This window comes from Gasterosteus aculeatus, chromosome 6 (genome assembly GCF_964276395.1).
Source record: "Gasterosteus aculeatus chromosome 6, fGasAcu3.hap1.1, whole genome shotgun sequence".
NCBI classification, from domain to species: Eukaryota; Metazoa; Chordata; class Actinopteri; order Perciformes; family Gasterosteidae; genus Gasterosteus; species Gasterosteus aculeatus.
The window spans coordinates 10,077,636-10,097,249 of NC_135693.1; the positions used below are offsets into that span (position 1 = coordinate 10,077,636).

Here is a 19,614-nt window from a genome sequence, read left to right on the forward strand (position 1 = left end):
AGCGCAAAGCGTCATTTATTGTTATTGCAGCAAAACTGTGGTGCACAAGATGATTACTGTGTTTCAATAGCTTCCGGAGACGGACAAGGAAGCCCTTAGACACCATCTTATCTTAAGATAGTTTAACCAGTTTTCTTCCATGGCTGCCACCTGGGTCAGTTTATTTTGTTGCGGACATTCCTCCTTTTTCAAAAGTGCTTTCATCCACGGCTGAAGGTAATGTGGGAGTATAGGAGAGAAGGGAAATACGCAGTGCTGTGCTCTGGTGAAGGACTACGGATAGCTTCGCCTTTTATGGGCAGTCGCGAGTTTTGTTGTTTCGCTGGTGGTGATCAGAGCTAATGCCTCACAGAGAACAAAGGATTCCTCAAAAGGAGGAGAAAGCAGGCGTGTCACACGGGGCCCGAGGATTGGGCCGACCCTTTACATCAGCCGCGCGCTCTACATTTTACATCTACCTCTTGCCTCCTCTTTGTTGCAACACCTGCACTCACGCATATAAACTCTCTTTTGTTCCAGCAGGACATTTGGATAGGTAGACGGTGAGAAGGCCTTCTTAACAATAGAGCATTGTTTTGGAGAAGAGAGGAGTACGTATTTCTGCCTGAGAAAGCTGAGCCATGAGAAATGTGTTCCCTTTATCCAGCTGTGTGTGTATTATACATCGGTATGTATCCATATATTAAGTACCAGCCAGCTGGGTGGTGCAACCACCACATGAATGAGTTAAAAAAATATCCAACTTTGTGTCTCGCTGGACAGCAGCTGAAACCCCCAAAAGTCCATCAGAATTTTTACAACCATGCAGTTGATTTATTCCTCACAAACCGGGCAAATGCATTGCTACATTCATCTCGCTGGTTAAACCTTGATTACAACCCCGTATTTGTGTGACACAGTCTACACGTCTGTGGCCTCTTTACATTTTCAGAACAATTTGAATTAATTCCAAATAACATTGTTTTGTAACAATTACAATGTCCATGTTTAAGATACATTAGCTTGTCTCTCCAGTTTCTGGATTCAACTGAAGTTGAAATTAAAACATTACAAAATTACTTTTAACATAAAACGGTGAAAGACGGATTCATTACAGAAATAATAACTGGACTTTTCCTTCTCCGATCCAACACTGGTCTCCCCTGACTGCTGCTGAGTGCGTTGGTGCCTCACCAAATACTTAAATCTCGTTATTTAAGGAGCTATTAATTAGCCATCTCTCAGAACCTAATAGCGCTCTAAATGAGTGTGTTATGTCGGGTGGCGCACTTGAAAGGTCAATCTGCTGAGCCTTAAATACACACAGGCAATGTTTCTATCAATGTTAAGTCAAACATTATCCTCTCTGACACCATGTATTTCCATAACCATCCCAATTTACTGACGTTTCTCCTTTCAAACACAACTGTTCACATTAGATGAAGTGTGTGTGTGTGTGTGTGTGTGTGTGTGTGTGTTTGTGTGTTTGCACATGCCTTTTTAAATTTAATTTTTTGCAATTTAAGTACATCATTCAGGAACCACTTGAAACTCATGATGAGGTTTGCGGATGGAGCAGCTGATTAACTTCAAAGCAGAGCCTTTCTTATGCTACTCAGTACTTGAATTAATGTTTGCAGTTGGGATGTTTTGGGGAAAAACGACACATTACGTGGACAAAAAGACCACAGCTGGAGGGAACTCAGTATAATTTCGTCTCCTATTACTTGATTGAAGATACTTTTTACAATTGTCAAAAGCCAAGCACTTTAAATTAAAGACTTTGCATGTGTGAATGGCAAACAGCAGAAAACAAATCTGCCTGTAATAATAAAGACATTGACGCAATCAATATATTTTTAGGGTTTGAGATATTTAATACATTTGTTAATTCAGAGTAGAACAACGTTAAAAACTACTTTCCCTGCATTTAAGACATTTATTTTGGAGTCCAGAATTTGGGGGATAAATGTAATGTAAATCAGATGTGATGTGTTGAGTGAATTAGATGATGCGCGTGATGTCAAGGAAGCAAAACTCCACATGTAGTATTGGTGCCTCATGTATTCACAGCCACCCGATTTATTCTGAAGATTAGTATGAAAAATAATGTCTGCTATGACATTTACCGTGCTCTGAGATGCACTGTCAACTGTGATACCTTATATAGACAATCAACTGAATTTAGCACAGGTGGACTCCAATCAAGTTGTAGAAACATCTCAAGGATGATCAGTGGTAACAGGAAGCACCCGAGTGCCATGGCAAAGGCTGTGAATACTTATAACAATAACAATGTACATGTTATGTTTTCGTGCAAAAAAAAAGTTTTCACTTTGTCATTATGGGTTGTTGTGTGTAGAATGTTGAGGAAAATAATGAATTTAATCCATTTTGGAATAAGGCTGCAACATAACAAGACATGGAAAAAGTGAAGCGCTGTGAATACTTTCCGGATGCACTGTACCTACCCTCACAAGATTGCACAATAATATGAATGAACAAATTCATAATTTGAAGTTGATCAGTTCAGTTAACCGTGTTTACAATATTTCCCTGCAAAAGCACACACAAGCCGGAGAGCAGAACTTTAGCCTTGCCAAACCCTGTCATGAAAATAAATGAAGGTTCAGGAAGCATATACAGAGGGCAACAGTGCCTTTTATCTAGTAAAGCTTCCTGGTTCATAGTGCACCATCTTTTTCACATCAGAGGAACTGAAAAGAAAACTCCAGAGATCAAACAGACCCCGTTAATCAAAAGAGAACCAAAAGACAGTCATTGAGATGCACAGAATCTCTTCTCCAGACCTGCATCCTTATTCTTCCTTCCTTTTTTACACCTCTCCCTTAAGCAAACATACACGTCTCCCTCTGGGCCTCAATTGTCAGAGAAGAGAAATAGAGGAAGGTGGGGGGTGGGGGGCATGAGGGAGAACAGGTGACGCGCTCTGACAAAAGGACGAACGCTTTGTCAGACTTTGTGCAGAATAACAGGACCATGGGGACAAAAGGGAACAATATCGTACAGAAGACAAATAGAAAAATAATTGATGGGGCGACATTGAAATCTATAAAATAAATAAATAATATTAGTCAACAAATGACTTATGGCGCTTAGTCGGGAAACTCAATGTTCTTTGCTGCGGCAAGTCATTATGTCTCAAAGTTCAATTGTATATGTCATCACTGCGGTTTAGTTTAGCATTTCAAAACATTGGTAAAAGCATCAGCATACAAATATATAAAAAAGAAAATAGATAAACCAGAAATGTATACATTTGATATTAAATTTGAATCCATTCAAACTTTTAAGTTATTTAATTTGCAACTGCTATATTCCAGCATCTCAGAGATCTTGAAGAGACATGTTTTTCTTAAAATAAGCATTGAACGAGAATATTAAACACAGCCTCTGTGCTGGTTTGTTCCTTTGAGTTACATGTTAATACCCATTAAACAGAAAAATGACTGCGTCTAAAATAATGGTTTGTCAAAAGAAAATCAAAGTTGGTATTAAGCTGTTTTAGACTGTAATAAAACCCTATGCATTTTCAGGAGACCATAGGTGGAGATGGTGGATACACCATCTGGGACCACATTTACAGATTAAATACAGGGTTTAAAAATGTGACATAACTTATTACCTTGCCAGAAACACAAATAATTACATCTCTAACCAACAGTAAATCTTACCATCTAAATGCCAAAACACAATTCTTTGAAAAGAAACCCCGGCAGTACTCTGCAGTTGCAACTTCATTAGGGATTCAGGAAGCTCTGAAGATGTTCCCCTGAGCTTTGCAGTTTTTCACAGAATGTAACTGAGATGGATAATGATGCTGTTGTACTGGACTTCATTACACTGAGAGGTGTTTTGAATAGTCTTCCCACGTATTTAAGTATATATATATATTTCTGAATGAGGAGGACTAAACATTAGAAACACATTTTAATATAATGTAGTCCAGTATAATATCGTTTATATCGATGTTCCTGTAGGCTATATTTCATAAGGAGCTGAGCAGAGGCAAATCTGGAGATCTTGGGACCTGTGAGATGTGATCAGCCCACTGTCGAGCATAATTAACCATCGAACTTTGACCACAACCCTCCTATGTGATGTTTTGTGTAAGATTGAGAAATGGTGGTGATGTGGTGGCAAACATGACTTCACTTGTTTGACCAACTTATTGTATACTGCTGCGGTTCCACACTAATAACACGTACTTGTTAAGTTGGAGGGACTTGTTGAACATCCATTTGTGTGTCTTTGTATTACCATGAAAACAAATGAGCTGCAGCATATTCCAACTGAAAGGCAGGTGACCAAAAACTGACCTCTGGGGAACTTCACACCCAAAGTCAACCTTTATCTGTTCCTTCAAATAGGATGTAATCAAACTAAATGCTGCAGGTAAATATAAACGTTTTAAATACACATTGTCACTTCACAGCCACTTTATTTCTCCCTGCTGCCGTTTTTTTTAAGACAGAGTGAAAGTACTTCCCTTCAACAGAACAGGTTTGAGGAAATTGTCTGGGCCGAGATCATTTCTCCTGGGTCCATTCAGCAACCGCGACCAGCAATATGTCCCTGTGATGTGCATCCCTGTTGTGTCGTGGTATAGGCAAGACCTCCAAGTCTTCTTAGAAAATGCATTATCAGAGTGCAGCGCATTAAGCCAAGCATATCCTCCCTCTGACAGAGAGACAGGGGTTTTTCTGGATGCCCTTTTTGCCCTGCAGGAATTGTTCAGAGCTTTTCGTATCGGCCGCAATGCAGCCTTGAAACAACAAGCACAGCTTCTGCGCCGATTTCCTGTAGTGTCTAAATCCTCCACCCATGGCATTACTTCATAAGAGATGGCCCACACACACACACACTGTGGAGGCTGTCTTTGCAGCCCACACACCAGTTTCCAAGCCCAGTGAGCTACACCAGCCTATCCTCTTACAGAATCCTGGCTCAATTGTCCTCGTCAATGGGAATTCCAAGGGGTCAATCTCGATTCTACTCGGCAGCTCTGGCTCCCTGTGAATGTCTTTCACCCAGCTGTGAAATGTGTCCTACTAAAAAATACCAATTGAAATGTCCTTAATAGGGCAGTAATGCTGCTGGATCTGCTGATCTACAACCGTGTCTTGCCGGACACTGGCACAATACTTGCAAGCTCTCTATTATCTCTGTCCCTCTTACATAGCTGCACTCTTATGTTGCATGTCTTATCAAGTCTCCTCAGACAGAGAGGTGAGGGACTGTATGAAAAGTATGGAAGTTTAAGAATGCAGCTGTCTGTTGCCCCCCCTGAACTGTCTCACATTGAAGACTCAATCTGTGATATGTCCAGGAGTCAGATAATGCAATATGACAGGCAGCACCTGGTGACCCTCCTCTTGGCGGCCAGACTTGCCTGTCGTCCATGGTGAAAGGAACCTCTGACGCAGAAGGCCTCCTTTTTTATACCTTTCACCTCCCGCAAGAAACTTGTAAGATCACAGTTATCACCTCACCCTAGTCGAACCAGTCCATTTAAGTAGCCCGAAGTAGGACTTTCCTACGTGAGGTAGAAAACGTACAGCTCTGTGCTAACAGCATACTTGGAGATGTATGCAGGAATGCCACAGCCATAAAAGATTTTGAAAAAACCTTCCTCCCTGTGGAGTCTGGCCGAGCGGATGGTTAGTAGCCATAGACTGTAAAAAAAACTTTGCTGGATGAAACGCACACAGCTCAATGCTCTGAGCGGACTAAAAAGTTATGGAGGCCGAAAGCGTTCTTGCTTTTGAAGCTTCCATCAAATGGTCATTCGAGGAACTGCAGTTCTTGGCGATTCAGGCTTGGCTGCATTTTTCAGCCGTGGAGGGCGCCGCTTGTGAGTAGCCCCTGCAGGCACGATGGCACTGTGGATTGCAGAGATGATTCATCATACCGATCGTCACACTGGGCTAGTTTTGGTGCATTGTGCAATGAATTATCACAGCCAGTGCTTCATTAGACAAAGATGGCTTATTGTAGCTTGGAGTCTTAAAGAAGCAGGTTGTTGCACAAAGGACTCGCTGACACTAAGGTCCAAAGGTTGCTTTGTGGTCCATCACGCCTGCTTGCACAGGTGGTGCAATGGATCCACATTGAATAATTAAATCAAAGAGAAGAGCAGTGTTGCATGCGAACAAAACCTGTCAAAGAAAGAAGAAAAAAAAAGAATTGAGATTTATAGTTCAGGGCCGTTCAATCTTAAGTAATTGTTCAATGGAGTTATTGTTATATTGAGGAAGCCTTGCACCCTTTATTCCCTGTTTGTCTCCTTGAGTATGAGTGGAGTTCACAACAATGCCAATATGTTCTGGTAAAATGTTGTCTTGGCAAACACAAAGCAATGTAATTTGTTGGCAGTCAGTTAACCTTCCTCTTAGTTTTCATTGAATCGATCACAACAAGTATGGCCTTGTGGTCTTTAGTTGGGTTTGTATACGGAAACAGACTAATCATTACACAACTCCCTTACGATTTCAGCTCAGCAGCAGAACTTTGGGGATCGGTTCCTTCATGTGTTCGTTCAAGATGGAAGCCCTGTTGCTGAACTTGGATGTGGTGGCAGTCAAATTTTGAATGTTGCTGCGGGGCAGAACATCAATAATAACAGATGGACACAAATAACTATCAGGTATGTTATATCTCCTACTTTCCTCTCTATTCTCTATTACTTTATTGGCAAAGTGTCATTGTCTTAAAACTACTTTGACTAATCAGTTTTGAACATATGATGTTGTTTACTTTTAGCCTTGTTGTCATAGAACAAGTGTTTAGACCAGATATCAATTTCAGATCTATGTTTTATCTCTATACTGTACCAATTTATATCTTTCGGCTTTTCAGTCTCAATTTGTTTTGGTTAAGGGAAAATATGTAAAGGCTACATAAAGGGGTAGATACACACAATGTGTGTAGTGTGCACATTCCCCGATTTATTAAATACTTAAAACATGAATGTAGTGCTCAGTTCTTTCCACTTTGATTGAAGTTGCATGTCACGGTCTCTCTGATAAAACCCTTGTCTGTCCAGTCGCTTCCCTCATCACTCTGGATCAGAGAATTGATTGATGATGGTAATGCAGAAGTGCAATGAAAGCTTAGATATTTCCCAAATGTAATGCTCTGGTTCCCTCTGCACCTCTGGCGGTGGGGGGGGAGATACACTTCAAGTGGGGGGAAAAAAACGTGATAAAGTGCTCTCTGGTTTATTGTCTACATGCTCGTTTCCACCACGTGAAGCTGGTGCCCCTCAGACAGCCTGAATACGTCATTTACCTGCAGAAAAGGAGACAAAGATGTCAAAGTCACACAAAGCAGGCAAACTGTGCAGTGTTTTGGAAGTGTTGGGTTTGGCATGGTGGGCACAACAGCTGTTTCCTCAAGAACATTATACACATGACTAGCAGTCACATATTCAGCTTCTCTGAAACTACTTCACTCAAATGTTGAGTATAAACATTATACGCATCATGCAGGACGATGCCTTCTAAACGACTATAGATTACTGTACACTGTCAATATATATGTATGTATGTCACCTTTTACATTTTTATTTTCGACCATTCCAAAATGGGAAAATATCTGTCGCAATTCATGGCATCTTGCAGATAGCTCACATAGAGATTTAGGATAATAGACTCCTGATATTCAGTCTACTGTGTAAAAAGGCCTTTTCAGTAAGTGGCTCAGATGCTTTAATCTGGACTGCATACAGCAGACAGCCATTGCACCTTTTTAATGACCATCTCTTTTTCCTATACCTATTTATTTTTATGAACTACTTTGGGGTGCATTGAATACATGAGGCATGGTAAGGGATACCTGGATCAACCACCCTATCCGTGGATCAATGACTATTCAGATTCTGGGTCTAAAATAAAATGCACACGACACAATATTCCAATGACTTAGTTTAGATTTATCCTTGTTTGAACAACGGCAAAAGAACGAAGGAGACATTTAACAACATTTGAAGACTGAGCCACCAATTCTTGTATGAAATTCTGCTTTCCTTGAGAAACATTTTTCATTTTGTTTGTCAAATCAATAAATAAAAAAACCTTCCAAACCAATGAATTCAGCCAATAGTGATTTGACTTAGCGATTCAACTGGAATCGCCTGGTTGCAGCTTAGTTAGATCATTTAATAATTGATATGACTTTGTTCAACTTCCCATGCTTGTCACTACATTTAGCAAATGCATTTAGACATATTCACAGGGAAAATAATTTATTTAAAGCCACAAGAACACCTTTTGTCATTAGGGCCACGAGCAGCAAATGTTGCAGCGCTTTTGTATTACAGTTGTAGATTGGTTAAAACGGTCGCGTCCTAAGCATTTGGCAACACATTTGGTACCAAGTGTTAAACCTGATCCACATGCATCTGCACTACTTGCTTGTCTCATCCAAATAGGTCTGATCACAATGCTTTCCCATGCACAGCTTATCCTCTGTCTCCATACAGTGGCTTACAGCCTGTGTAAGCCAGTGGGAGAAATGAGAGCGGCCCCGCTGCTGAGCTCTGCCTCCTATTTATTCGTGATCGGTTCAGCAATTTGATTCATATGCAAATGAGTGCATGACATCATCGAGTCTTGTTTGAGCAGTGAATACCTTCTTTCCTGGATGATGGCGTGCAAAAATGAATACAGCTGCTTGAACTTGCAGTCAGCGTCTCTGCAGGTTACGGCGGCGGTTCTATTTAAGTGTAAATAATCCAAGCCACAATGACCAAAGAGGGAAAATGCAAATTGCTAGATGTGATTGTAAGACCGGCTCAACACCTTTTTCTTTTTTTCAAACGGCCAATCGTATCGTCATGTCAAGCACTCTTCTGAAGGCAGAAAGTGAAAAGCTTTAAATGTTTGTGCCGTTGCAACGTTGAGAGAAACAAGTGGTATGACACATCTGTTCAACATTGCGTTGTATTTCAAAAATAAGCAGTTTGCTCTCTGCACTGATGTTTTGATACATGGCTCCTAGTTACTCAGATGAGTACAAAACAACACACTAAACTGTGGGGAGTTATTTTAAGTTACATTAAAAGGCCAATCGTGGGTAGTCTACACAGCTGTTGCTGCAGCTAAAATGTTTTCGCTCTACATGTGTGTGTGTGTGTGTGTTCACTCCGGTATTGAATGAACTTAGATAATATATGTCAATGCATTAGAAATATAGAGCCACCGATGAGAGCTGTTCAGCGTTTTTTCCCGTAATCGTCCCTGACAGAGAGATGAAAGAGGCAGATATTCAGAATGCGATGGTGTTGCGGTACGGTTGTTTTTTCCAGGATAAATGCATAATGGACATGTGGATTGGTAGTGAAAATAAAACTCTCAGAACAAAAATGTTTCACAATTGAATCTACAACCGATTTGTAGCACTCAATTACAGCGGTTATGGCAAGACTGCTACCAAAATGCCCTGTGCTGCCATATCACTTCACAAAGGGCAGTGTCCACGGGGAGGCTGTGTCGTTTTTCATTTGGGGAGGACATGTTTGTTGTGGGCTCGTTTTTGATGATCGAAGGTTTTCCTTTGGGGACTTCCAGAGCTATTAAAGTCTGAAAGTGAAAGACTCCCCCGGTCATTTGCGAGGGTGTGTACATTATTGGTTGAATCCCATTGCGCTCAGCGTTTCACTGTGGGATTGATTTCCATTCTCACACAGTCAAAGACAACAAGGATGACCCAAAGAATGCTGCAGCATCGCATTTCTTCCCAACGCTGAACAGTCCCAGACGGATATGATTATGGAAATTTATGCCACTTTTTAGGGTACTTTTGGCAGTCAGAGGAATGGGAGCACAATCTCGAGTAAGTCTCTGACTTACTATGAGTTTTATTCTATTCTTTTTTTTTTTTTTTTTTACGGAAAAAGTCATGGTTCTCAGAAACTTATTTTGCTTCAGTAGGAGTCTTGCATTAGTACCCAGTTTTCTGAACGGACCTAAACACCACCAACCGAACATCAATCAGCAATTTTCCTCTGTGTATCTGTCCGTGTCTCTTGGATGTCTCGAGAACCACTCCTCTGATGTTATCTGAGGACACCATGGCGGGCTTTTTGAAAATTAGGGGCGATTTGTACAGACTTTGTTCAAACAATCAAACAGCCGCCCCCCCCCACCCCCCAACCCTGTGCAATACAGCAAGTCGTCTGCGGGGAGCAGACAGCGACTTATTGATCTCACTTTTTCTGCCAGCTCATGGATATAAATTGCTAACGCTATAATAGTGCTGCAACCAAACTTTTCGCCCCTTCCCCAAAAACAACAAGCATGAGCAGAACAGTTTGCTACTCTGCAATTGCAGCTCAAATTAAGTTTCTTTTCTTAACACTATGGCCAGAAAAATGACTTTGCTAATTAATTCCATGCTATTTGGTAATTAATGTTTCAGCCAGTAGGCCAGGTGCGATGTGGGTGTGTTTTTCCCCAGTGCCTTGAGTAAATTTCCACATACAAAAGTATATCACTAAGCCAGCGTGCATTTTTACATTGAAAGGATATTTAAAATACTTCTACGGCAAACCGTTGAAAAGACGCTGAACAAAAGTTCAAAAGTAATTTTGTTCAACTATATGAAGAGGTTCATCGAATTGTCAATAATGCATCATACTTCAATAGCCGTGTATTAGGAGTCGTATTTGAATCTGCACACATGACACATTTCCCTGTCAGGTAAATGTTGCACTGCTATATTTTCCTCTGGAGTAGAAGTACACAGTCGTAGGGCATACACCTGAGATGCATATTTTGACGTGCTTTGGGGGCATTTAAGTTACTGCAATGTATACATTAGTTTGAACAGAAACACAAGGAATTATTTAAACATCATGATAAATGGACGGCTCGTCAGGGTCCTTTCAGTCGGAGGCCCGAGGCCCACGTTGCCTACTGTCGCGTCCGGTGTTTTGTTCTGCATCCAAAGCCGACTGTAGGCCTATTTAAATGATTTTTTTAACATTATTTAACTGTTTATTCACTAGCTATTTCTTTTCTTTTTTTGATGTATTAATGCATAACTAGTTGTGATGTGTTGCCTAGCAACAGCTGCTAAAGATAAAGACAACAGAAGAGTGCATTGAGGAAAAGGAAGAATTTCCAGCAAATTTGGGTGTCTGTAAATGAACACCAGATAAAGTTGAGACACATGCTTTGAGTTCACGTTGTGTTCACTTTAGGAACAACTGTTCACCTCCTGCCGCTAAAGAGCTGCGACAGCTGTTAAGTGTCTATCCATCTACACTGCATTCTGGTACACGTGTGTATGGGCTTATTGGTAAAAAAGCGCAGCTCTAATTAGTGATCATTTAAGTAATGGGTAAAGTAATCCCTTTGCAATTTGGAAAAGTAATTAATACCCATTGATTACTTTTTCTGAACTAAACAATAACAACGGACAGAACTTCTCCTTTCCCACTTTCCCACACGTCTTTAATTGCAGAGAAAATAATGAGGAAACAACATCCATTTTGGGGAAGTGCCATGTGTGCAACTGAGTGAAAGGAAATTCTGTGTATGTTTATCAAACAGACGGCAGTCAGTGTTGTATTGATAAGTAGTCCCATAAAATATTCATTGAGGAACCAACCGGTGGGACTGCTCGCACACTCAAAATTTCTTTTGTGAGGCCACAATGCCGAGAGGCTGGCTGTGCGCTGTCTAATTGTATTGCTGGAGGTATAATGATAGAACACGGGCTACCCAAATTAATTGAGGCTTGCCTGTTAAGGCGCAAATGCTGCATCAAATGCCGCAGTGCTGCGTGTGAGGAAGTCTCCTCACCGCATCAGGCATTATGGTCACTGTAGGTTTGGATTGTGGTCGGCTCCCTCGTCGGCAGAAAAAACCTACATACGGATGCCGCCTCTTGTGCAGCAGACCCGGTGGTGTGATGATAATACCTTATTATTAACCATGTTGTTGTTTTTTACTCTATCCTTTAATATTTGATTTGTAACGCGACTGCATAAGTGATAGGGTACATCTTCCTTATCTATATAATGTGAGTGACCCATTTACGTTGTATCTGCTCTCAGGTAGAACACACTGCTGAGCCTGGTCTCTAGCTGTGGAACTGATAGACTTTGGACTTTTGCACTAAATTGCTTGCAAATGATAAATTCACAACTACGGTGTTTATTTTTTATTATTTGCTTTTTATAAGAATCTGGAATATGATTTAGAATAATAAGCCATGCAAAACAAATTGCATCCTTCTCATCATCCAGTGTATACTGTTGCAAGGGCACCAGCACAGTGCATGATGTTTTACTGCCATCTGTTGCCAATACTTTCAGATGTTTTATGCAATAGTGATATTTTAATGATGATCCTCCCTCATCATTAATTTTCTGCAGGGGACTGTGGGGGCGGTAACGTTCAAATAGGACAGTAAAGACACACACCTACAATCAGGTTTAACAAATACCTCTGTGTATGGTGCTGTGCTAAAAATATTTGCTCGGTCCCATAACGTTGTAGGTACTATTTCCGTGGTGATCCACAGGAAAGTTGCAGTAGTTCAGTTGCACTAAATTAGTCACACGCTAGACGCGTCTAAATGAGGACGTTGGAGATGACAAATCCCTTCTGATTAGAGCATTAGCCAGATGAAGAAATGTATAAATGATGATTGAGTAAGTAAAGTGATCACAGCCATATTGTGGTTTTGTGTGTTGGCAGAAAATGAAATATTCATACGTTTTTGTTTGTTTACCTCAAGTTGGGCGTTTGCTGTTGCTAGTCCTCTAAGAACCAGCAGTGAATAGCGCACAGGGAGCCCAATATGAAATGACATAGCGTTGTATTTCTCACTTGGACAAACCCCGCCATTCTTTCTTGTGATTTCACTTTTATGTTTTTTAGTGAGATATAATCCATTGTGGAATAGTGTTGTGTGTGTGGTGAGGATATGATTTTGGGCCATGGGACACATGCACTATGCTTCTATACCATGTTAAGTAGTCATACTCTTCTTTATAAATAGTTGTCTTTGCCCTGACGAGCAAGACCAATGTAAATTAGCCCGATGAGGCATTGAATTTGCTCACGAGAGCTCATCAGGCAGCATCATCCTGTTTGCTTACTATGCACGCTGTGTGTGTCTCACCGGGACAGTCGTTGCAGCTTTAACAGGCCAAATAAAAAGCTACTGTACTAAGCAGCAAAATATGCTTCAAATGCCCCCTGCAAGAGGGAGTTAAGAAAGGTGGTGTTTCATTCCTCACGAACAGTCTCTTCACAAACATGTTCATTATGGTTGTGTTATATACATCACTCACAGAAAATGATACACCAGGCACCCCAAATATGGTGGTAAGCATTTTCTATGCACATTATTGAAGGATGCGTTCCATGCTTACGGTCTTGAATGTGCCTCGGTATTTGCGTGGTGTGTTTGCCTATAAACCTGCCCTTGTGATTTCAATGCAGTACCTGTAATTAGTGCTACTTGAAGTTGCATGTGTGTGATTGCCTCAGGAAGGCATCCTGGATGGCTGTTTTAAAATTAGCAGGAGGGCGATCGCCCTGACGGTTTCCATCTGGCAGTTATGGCAGACATTTGAGGTGTTTGTCTCATTAACGGTGTTACAATCGGAAGAATTTCTGAAAACAATTGGCAGAATCTTTTTTGTTCACAGGCGAACAATAAGGAATCTCTAAAGCGGCCTGTAGCGAGGCTGCTATGTACAACGGCCGTATAAAGGCGTTGATAAATTGGAAGGAGGCAATCACTTGACTTTGCAAAAGCTGGAATCTGACACAAGTAGACCAGCTACTTAACATCATGGCTGCAACATTAATGACTAGAGCAATTGTATATTTCCCCAGAGTCACGCAGAGGGTCAAATGATAAAATTGTCTTCCTACTCATTAGATTTGTAATGTATATCTAGTTGGTGCCCTCATTTTTATCATCAATTAATCCCAAATGACATAATGAGCACTCTCACTTGTTATAGTGTTTTGCAGGCATTTTTTTTGTATTGTATTTTTTATACATATTTTAAATTAAAGTAATGCATATTATGTAGACAGCATGTACATCTAAATTCTGACTCTATCCCAGAGTTATCCCGAAACACATGATTTGTCTGTAGTGTGTTTTCAGGCATAATAATAAGAATTTCTTATCTGCTAAGGAACACCAAAACTGCAGGAATAAAAGAATGTCACTGCAGCACTGGGCAGAAACCTATTTCCAAAGGTATAATTTAAATCCAGCTGTGGAAGCCATTCTCTGTTTTTGTTGTGTCTCCCGGGTATTTGGCTGTGGCGTGGGATACAAATGCACCATTGCCTCCGACAATATCCACCAGTGCATAAAGTTTTCAATAGCAGTGTGTAACATACACGTAGTTATCCATTTTTATACTGTAGTCTCAATGGTCACATTAGCAGCTTTGCTTTTACCGATCTGTTCGTCGCTCCATCCAATGTTTTTTTTTAATTTTTTATTCTGCTCTCTCTCAACAGATACAATCTGTCTGATGCCAAACAAGGAGGGTCATGTATGATTGAGATAGCGACAGATAATGGCCCAGCTCAGCGTCTTGAGGAGTACGTGTCACACCCCGTATCAGAGGCAAGTCAAATCTACAACCACTTTCTTACATTTGCGAACCTATAATCTTGTAATTTGCATCGCTTTCCCTTTCCTGTGAGATTCCGCGTGCAAGTCAAAGGAATTACATCAAACATAATGTATTCCGATACATTACGTTTCCACTCGCTGCCCTGCAGTTAGCTTCATGTACTTGCAAAATACACAATTCTCATGTAAATAACATGATAAGCTTCAATCTGAGCCCGAGAACAGTTCTGTGAGATCTAATCAAATGGATGGATTTTTTTGTTTAACATAGCAGTTTAAAACGTATTATCCAGCAGCCTTCAGAACAAAGCAAGTTCACTAAATCCAGTACAGACCAACACAAATATATATTAGTAGCAGCAGGTATTTTTGTTTTTGATTAGACAGACTAATTTAGATCCTGTGTGGGACTCATTTGTATGTTATCAAAGCCAACCCAGGACACTGTTTTTTAATATGTCCACCTGTTGCCAAGATGATCAGACTTGGCAAATCTAATCATTAATAGTAGGCATGCAAGAAACAGCCATTTTTAATCTTTTCATTCTGGCTCATTAATTTGATTAACAACACCTATGTTTATTAAATTAATATTTGGGGTTTTTCACTTTTAAAGATGCAGAGAGGGGCTCAACCTTCCCAAAGGCTCCACATGCCTCCCCCCTTCCTCCATGTGATTTATGGTGTTCTAATTTAAGATGCCAAGCTATTTTTTTTCCTTTTTGGTTAATAACACACTCATTATTGCAAATTATCTTTGCAAAAACTAGACTGGTTGCTAGTAAACTTTTATAGAGACCAGTGTATTACCTTAATTCAGACACACATATAATTTCAAAAGAACCGCTCATACGAACAACTTCACACTTAACGTTGTGCTTCTGTGGGTCCTCAACTAAACCGCTACCATGATCTACAAAGTCTCAGCTAATAACAGGCCCGAACACTGTTAAATTAGGCCTATCATCTGATTCACTGGAAAAAAACACCACGGGAATACCAGCCGGGCCTGCGGCCCCAGACTGAAAGAGCCCCTATCATCTTTAAATTTAATGTTGTTTGGATATGAAAATAAGTATTAAATCATGTCTGATGTTATAACTCATTGTACGCCGAAATAACCTAGAATTGGCCCCACAGGCATTTTAGAAAACATGAATAGGTTGCTTTGACATTACCACCGTGGTTATAAAGTAGAGCATGGTTTAACGAGTGGAGGTATTTTGCCGTCGGTACTGTTATCGGCACAATTTCAGCTGCAATGGTGGTGATGTTCCTGTAAACCTCAAAGGGGGGTACACGGAGCCCTGGGGGTACATGAAGGCACTCCAACGGCTACTTGAGATTTTAAAAAAGACATGATCCAAATGATCATCCATTCAAAAGTCCTTTTAAAAATAGTTATTTAAGTAGGTTCAGAAACTGGGTTTTATATTTAGTAGGCTATTCAATTTCATTATCCTAAAACCTAAAGTCCCTCTATCCACGGATGGTTCGACCCCCAAGCTCGCACGCGCCACCTGTCTTTGCCTGTCAATCACTGCCGCCTCGAAAAACACAAACAAAGGAGTCGTGGTTGAGGCGCGACGGCGATGCCTCTGAAAGCGCAGAGGGACAAGTGCCGAAAAAAAGCCATCTCAAGACTACACATGCAGATGCTTTCTGAATTCAGGTCATCTCAAGACACGATGCGGAAAACCTCCACGACATCAGCCAGAGCCCCGGAGGCCTCTTATGTAGTGTCCTTGCTCCCAGCTAAAGCCAAGAAACCGCTCGCCGGAGCCGAAGACCTGCTCCTTCCAGCCGCTGTTGTGCTGGCTGAGACCACGCTGGACTCAAACGCAGCGGAGAGAAATTAAGGACTTTTGCCTTCTTCAAAATGACTCTGTGTCCTGCCGAGGACATCAAATGGGAACAGACATCGTCGAGCGAGTTGTGGGGAAACCACGACGACTCTTTTCCAACTCCAGCTGGATGAATCCGCAAAAGTCAGCGGAAAGGCACGACGTGTTGCTTTTTGTGAGAAACATTGATCCTGACGACATTTTATGAGCACATTCTATTTGGAGGGGAGAACAAGGGATGACAGGGCCTTTTCGATGTTGTCAACACCTTTTTGTGAAAACTGCATGGGCTGGAAATCCTGCTGCAGCATCCGCTGCACGGTCGCAGCAGCACCATCGATGGCGGGCAGCGCGAAAGAACGCGCATTAAAAAACGAAACCCCTCCCCGACGTGAAGTAGACTCATTGTGTCATACAAACGAAAGCATCGGCGTCCAAGAAACTGAGCCCTTTGTTACACCACGTTCTGAACGACAGCCTCGGAGTGATGCGCGCCGGTTTTGCCGCCTCTGTGGAAGCACGCTGTTTGCACACAGAAGTGCGCTCGCTCTCGGGGGAGATGCTCAGCCGGCTGTTTGAAATTTACGATCTGAAATGCGCACACCTTTCTGATTGAGAACCGGTCTCCTCGCACCACCTTGTTCCAGGACACAGGCTGGCTTGGAATGCGAGTGTTATCTGGCAGATGTACTCAGACAAAACTGAGCGAGCTGAAAATGCCTGTGCAGGGGAAGGACAGCGGCATTTAAAACCTGTTTGACAAGGTGGGAGGCTCCCCCAGGGAAGCAGAGCTGTGGAGCACGGCTTCTGCACAGGGGACTTTCACAGGCTTTCCTTAGGTGGATGATTTCCTCTCCAGCGAGGATGTGGACAGACCTCCGGTCATAAAGGGACATTCGACCAACTTGATTCAAGATGTGCATTCCTACTTTCCTGACACGGAGGTGAAATCTGCACAGGTGCATTGGGTGAGAAACCCATTTCTTTGGTTTGAAGCAAACAAAAGCAAGCCACATGTCACTGACCGTGGCCTCCAGATGGAGTTTGCCACATCCACACAGGTTTGAGTGCGTGTGTGTGAAGCGCGAGCACCCTGACCCGGGACAGAGAGCTTGGGATCAGCTACTACTCTTTGCATCCACATATTTATGTGAAGCTTCCTTATCTGCAATGACTTTGATCAAAACAAAGAAAAGAAACTACCAGGAGACGAGCTTGGTCAGTTGCCTCCCTGCCAAGACTATCAAATATCCTCAGTAAAGCACAAGTTCCTCACTAAATCATGAATGAAAAAGCACTCTGTTCAACCCATCAAGGCAAATGTCAGTGGGGACAGTTCAATAAATCTGACCTTGGGGTACAGCAATGTGTATTACGTCTTTCTTTGAACCAAACATGCATTGCGCTGGGCTGAGAAATATTTCAAGTATTGGAGTATTTCGCAAATGTTGAACCACTGCTGTAAGCTTATCCACTTGTGCCCGTTAAATTCTGCTTATTTCTGTTCAGCAAAAGTGAACGGAAATAAGCTGCTGTCTTCCGTTATGGATACAGAATAATTATATAGAATGTGCGGCTTTGTCCAATTTCCTCATATTAGACAAAGCTGTCCATGGGGTCTCCAGAAAGACAGAAAAATTGATTGGATGAGACACACAGATTCCTTTTATAGTTGGTTTCATCTACAGGCATTGAGATAGCTTCTTTTCTACTAAACATACTTTTAAAGAAATTATTTGTTGTCGAGGGTCTGAAGGTAGAGTAGTGTTAGAAGTACAGCTTATAGACTTTTTAGACATTTTGAACCCACAAGGTGTCTTGCGATGGTTTACATACATGGCCCGGCTGCAGACCGTAGACGGATGAGCTGAGCTGTCAGGTTCCAAAATGGGACTGCTGAGTCCGGCAGGTTAGCAGATGTCACTGCAACACTACTTTGTATTGTCAGATTCTAAAATGATGATCGAAACGCTGGACGGTAAAGTCAGTGTCACATCCAGTACTATCCTTGCCAATTCAGACTGGAAGCCATCACACAGCTGATACATTCTGTCATAATGCTCACAGTTTGCCAGTATCGGGGGTTTAGAACCGGAATAATATAAATATACTCCTATGTTGTAGTTGTACCGCCCCATTTTCAATTATGGTTGTGGTTATAAAGCCAGCTTTTAGTCCGTGATTAAAATGACTCAACAACAATGTTCACCTGGTGATGTGTTTTTTTGAATAACCAAGTTAGTCCTGCAAAACGGCACCACACATTTTTTTTAGAAATATGGAGGCCAGATTGACTTTTCCTGCCCTTTCACATAAATCATCATTCAACCCATGTGAGCGCAGTGCTGCATGTCCACTTACAAAGTCCGGAATATTCCATCAGTGAGTCTTTCAAATGTCTCATAAACGTTGTAAACACACTTGAAGGCACCATAAACTCGTTCCATATCAGCCTCCTTATCAACAAGAAGCTTCAGGGGCTCATAACTGCTTGTATCACATGGAATATAGTTTAGCACATTGTAATAGTATCACACTACAACAAAGTATTTTATAGATAGTTTCAAGGCTCTTAACTTTGCACTGATAGTACGTGTCGTCCTTTTTTTAGCCTTTAATTGATGGCGCAGTTAGGTAATTAAAATCTGGCATTAATGCAACATCCAAAATAAGTACGTGGTCCGACCCCCTCCCTCCACCGAACCCCTGCGCTGCAGCTGCCCAAACCCTTTCCTCAAACAGCAGCATAGCGGCATGAGGAATGTTGCCTTTTAGGGTAATTTCTTACATTTACAGTGCTGGTAAAAATGAACTTTGATATAAGGGATTTGTGTTCTATAATTGAATCAATACAAAGTTGTATATCGTCAGCAAAGCTATGAAATGTACTTTAAATACCAACATCAGTCAGATTTATGGAGTAGAAGCAAAGCTTTGAAATGCATGACATGAGTCACCTGCATTGTTGAATAAAGGTATTGAATACAATGAGCCTTTTGAATAATTCCAGTACTTATATTTTCCACGACCAGATATGAATAAGCTTAAGGATGTGAGGACGGTCAATACTCGCCCTTTAGAGTTGTTGGCGACTTCCAAAATGAAAGGGAAGGTATTTTTTCATATAGCTTTATTATTTCTGCTTTAGGGC

General features: G+C 41.4%; 1 protein-coding gene across 1 annotated transcript in view; it reads left to right on the forward strand.

Moving 5' to 3' along the window:
- Positions 1–19,614, forward strand: part of eys (EGF-like photoreceptor maintenance factor) — a 122,658-nt gene that overhangs the window by 82,030 nt on the left and 21,014 nt on the right. The window contains exons 41-42 of the mRNA XM_040177902.2: positions 6,496–6,646; positions 14,502–14,610. Coding sequence (XP_040033836.2) covers positions 6,496–6,646; positions 14,502–14,610 — 260 coding nt within the window. The remainder of the gene's footprint in view (positions 1–6,495; positions 6,647–14,501; positions 14,611–19,614) is intronic.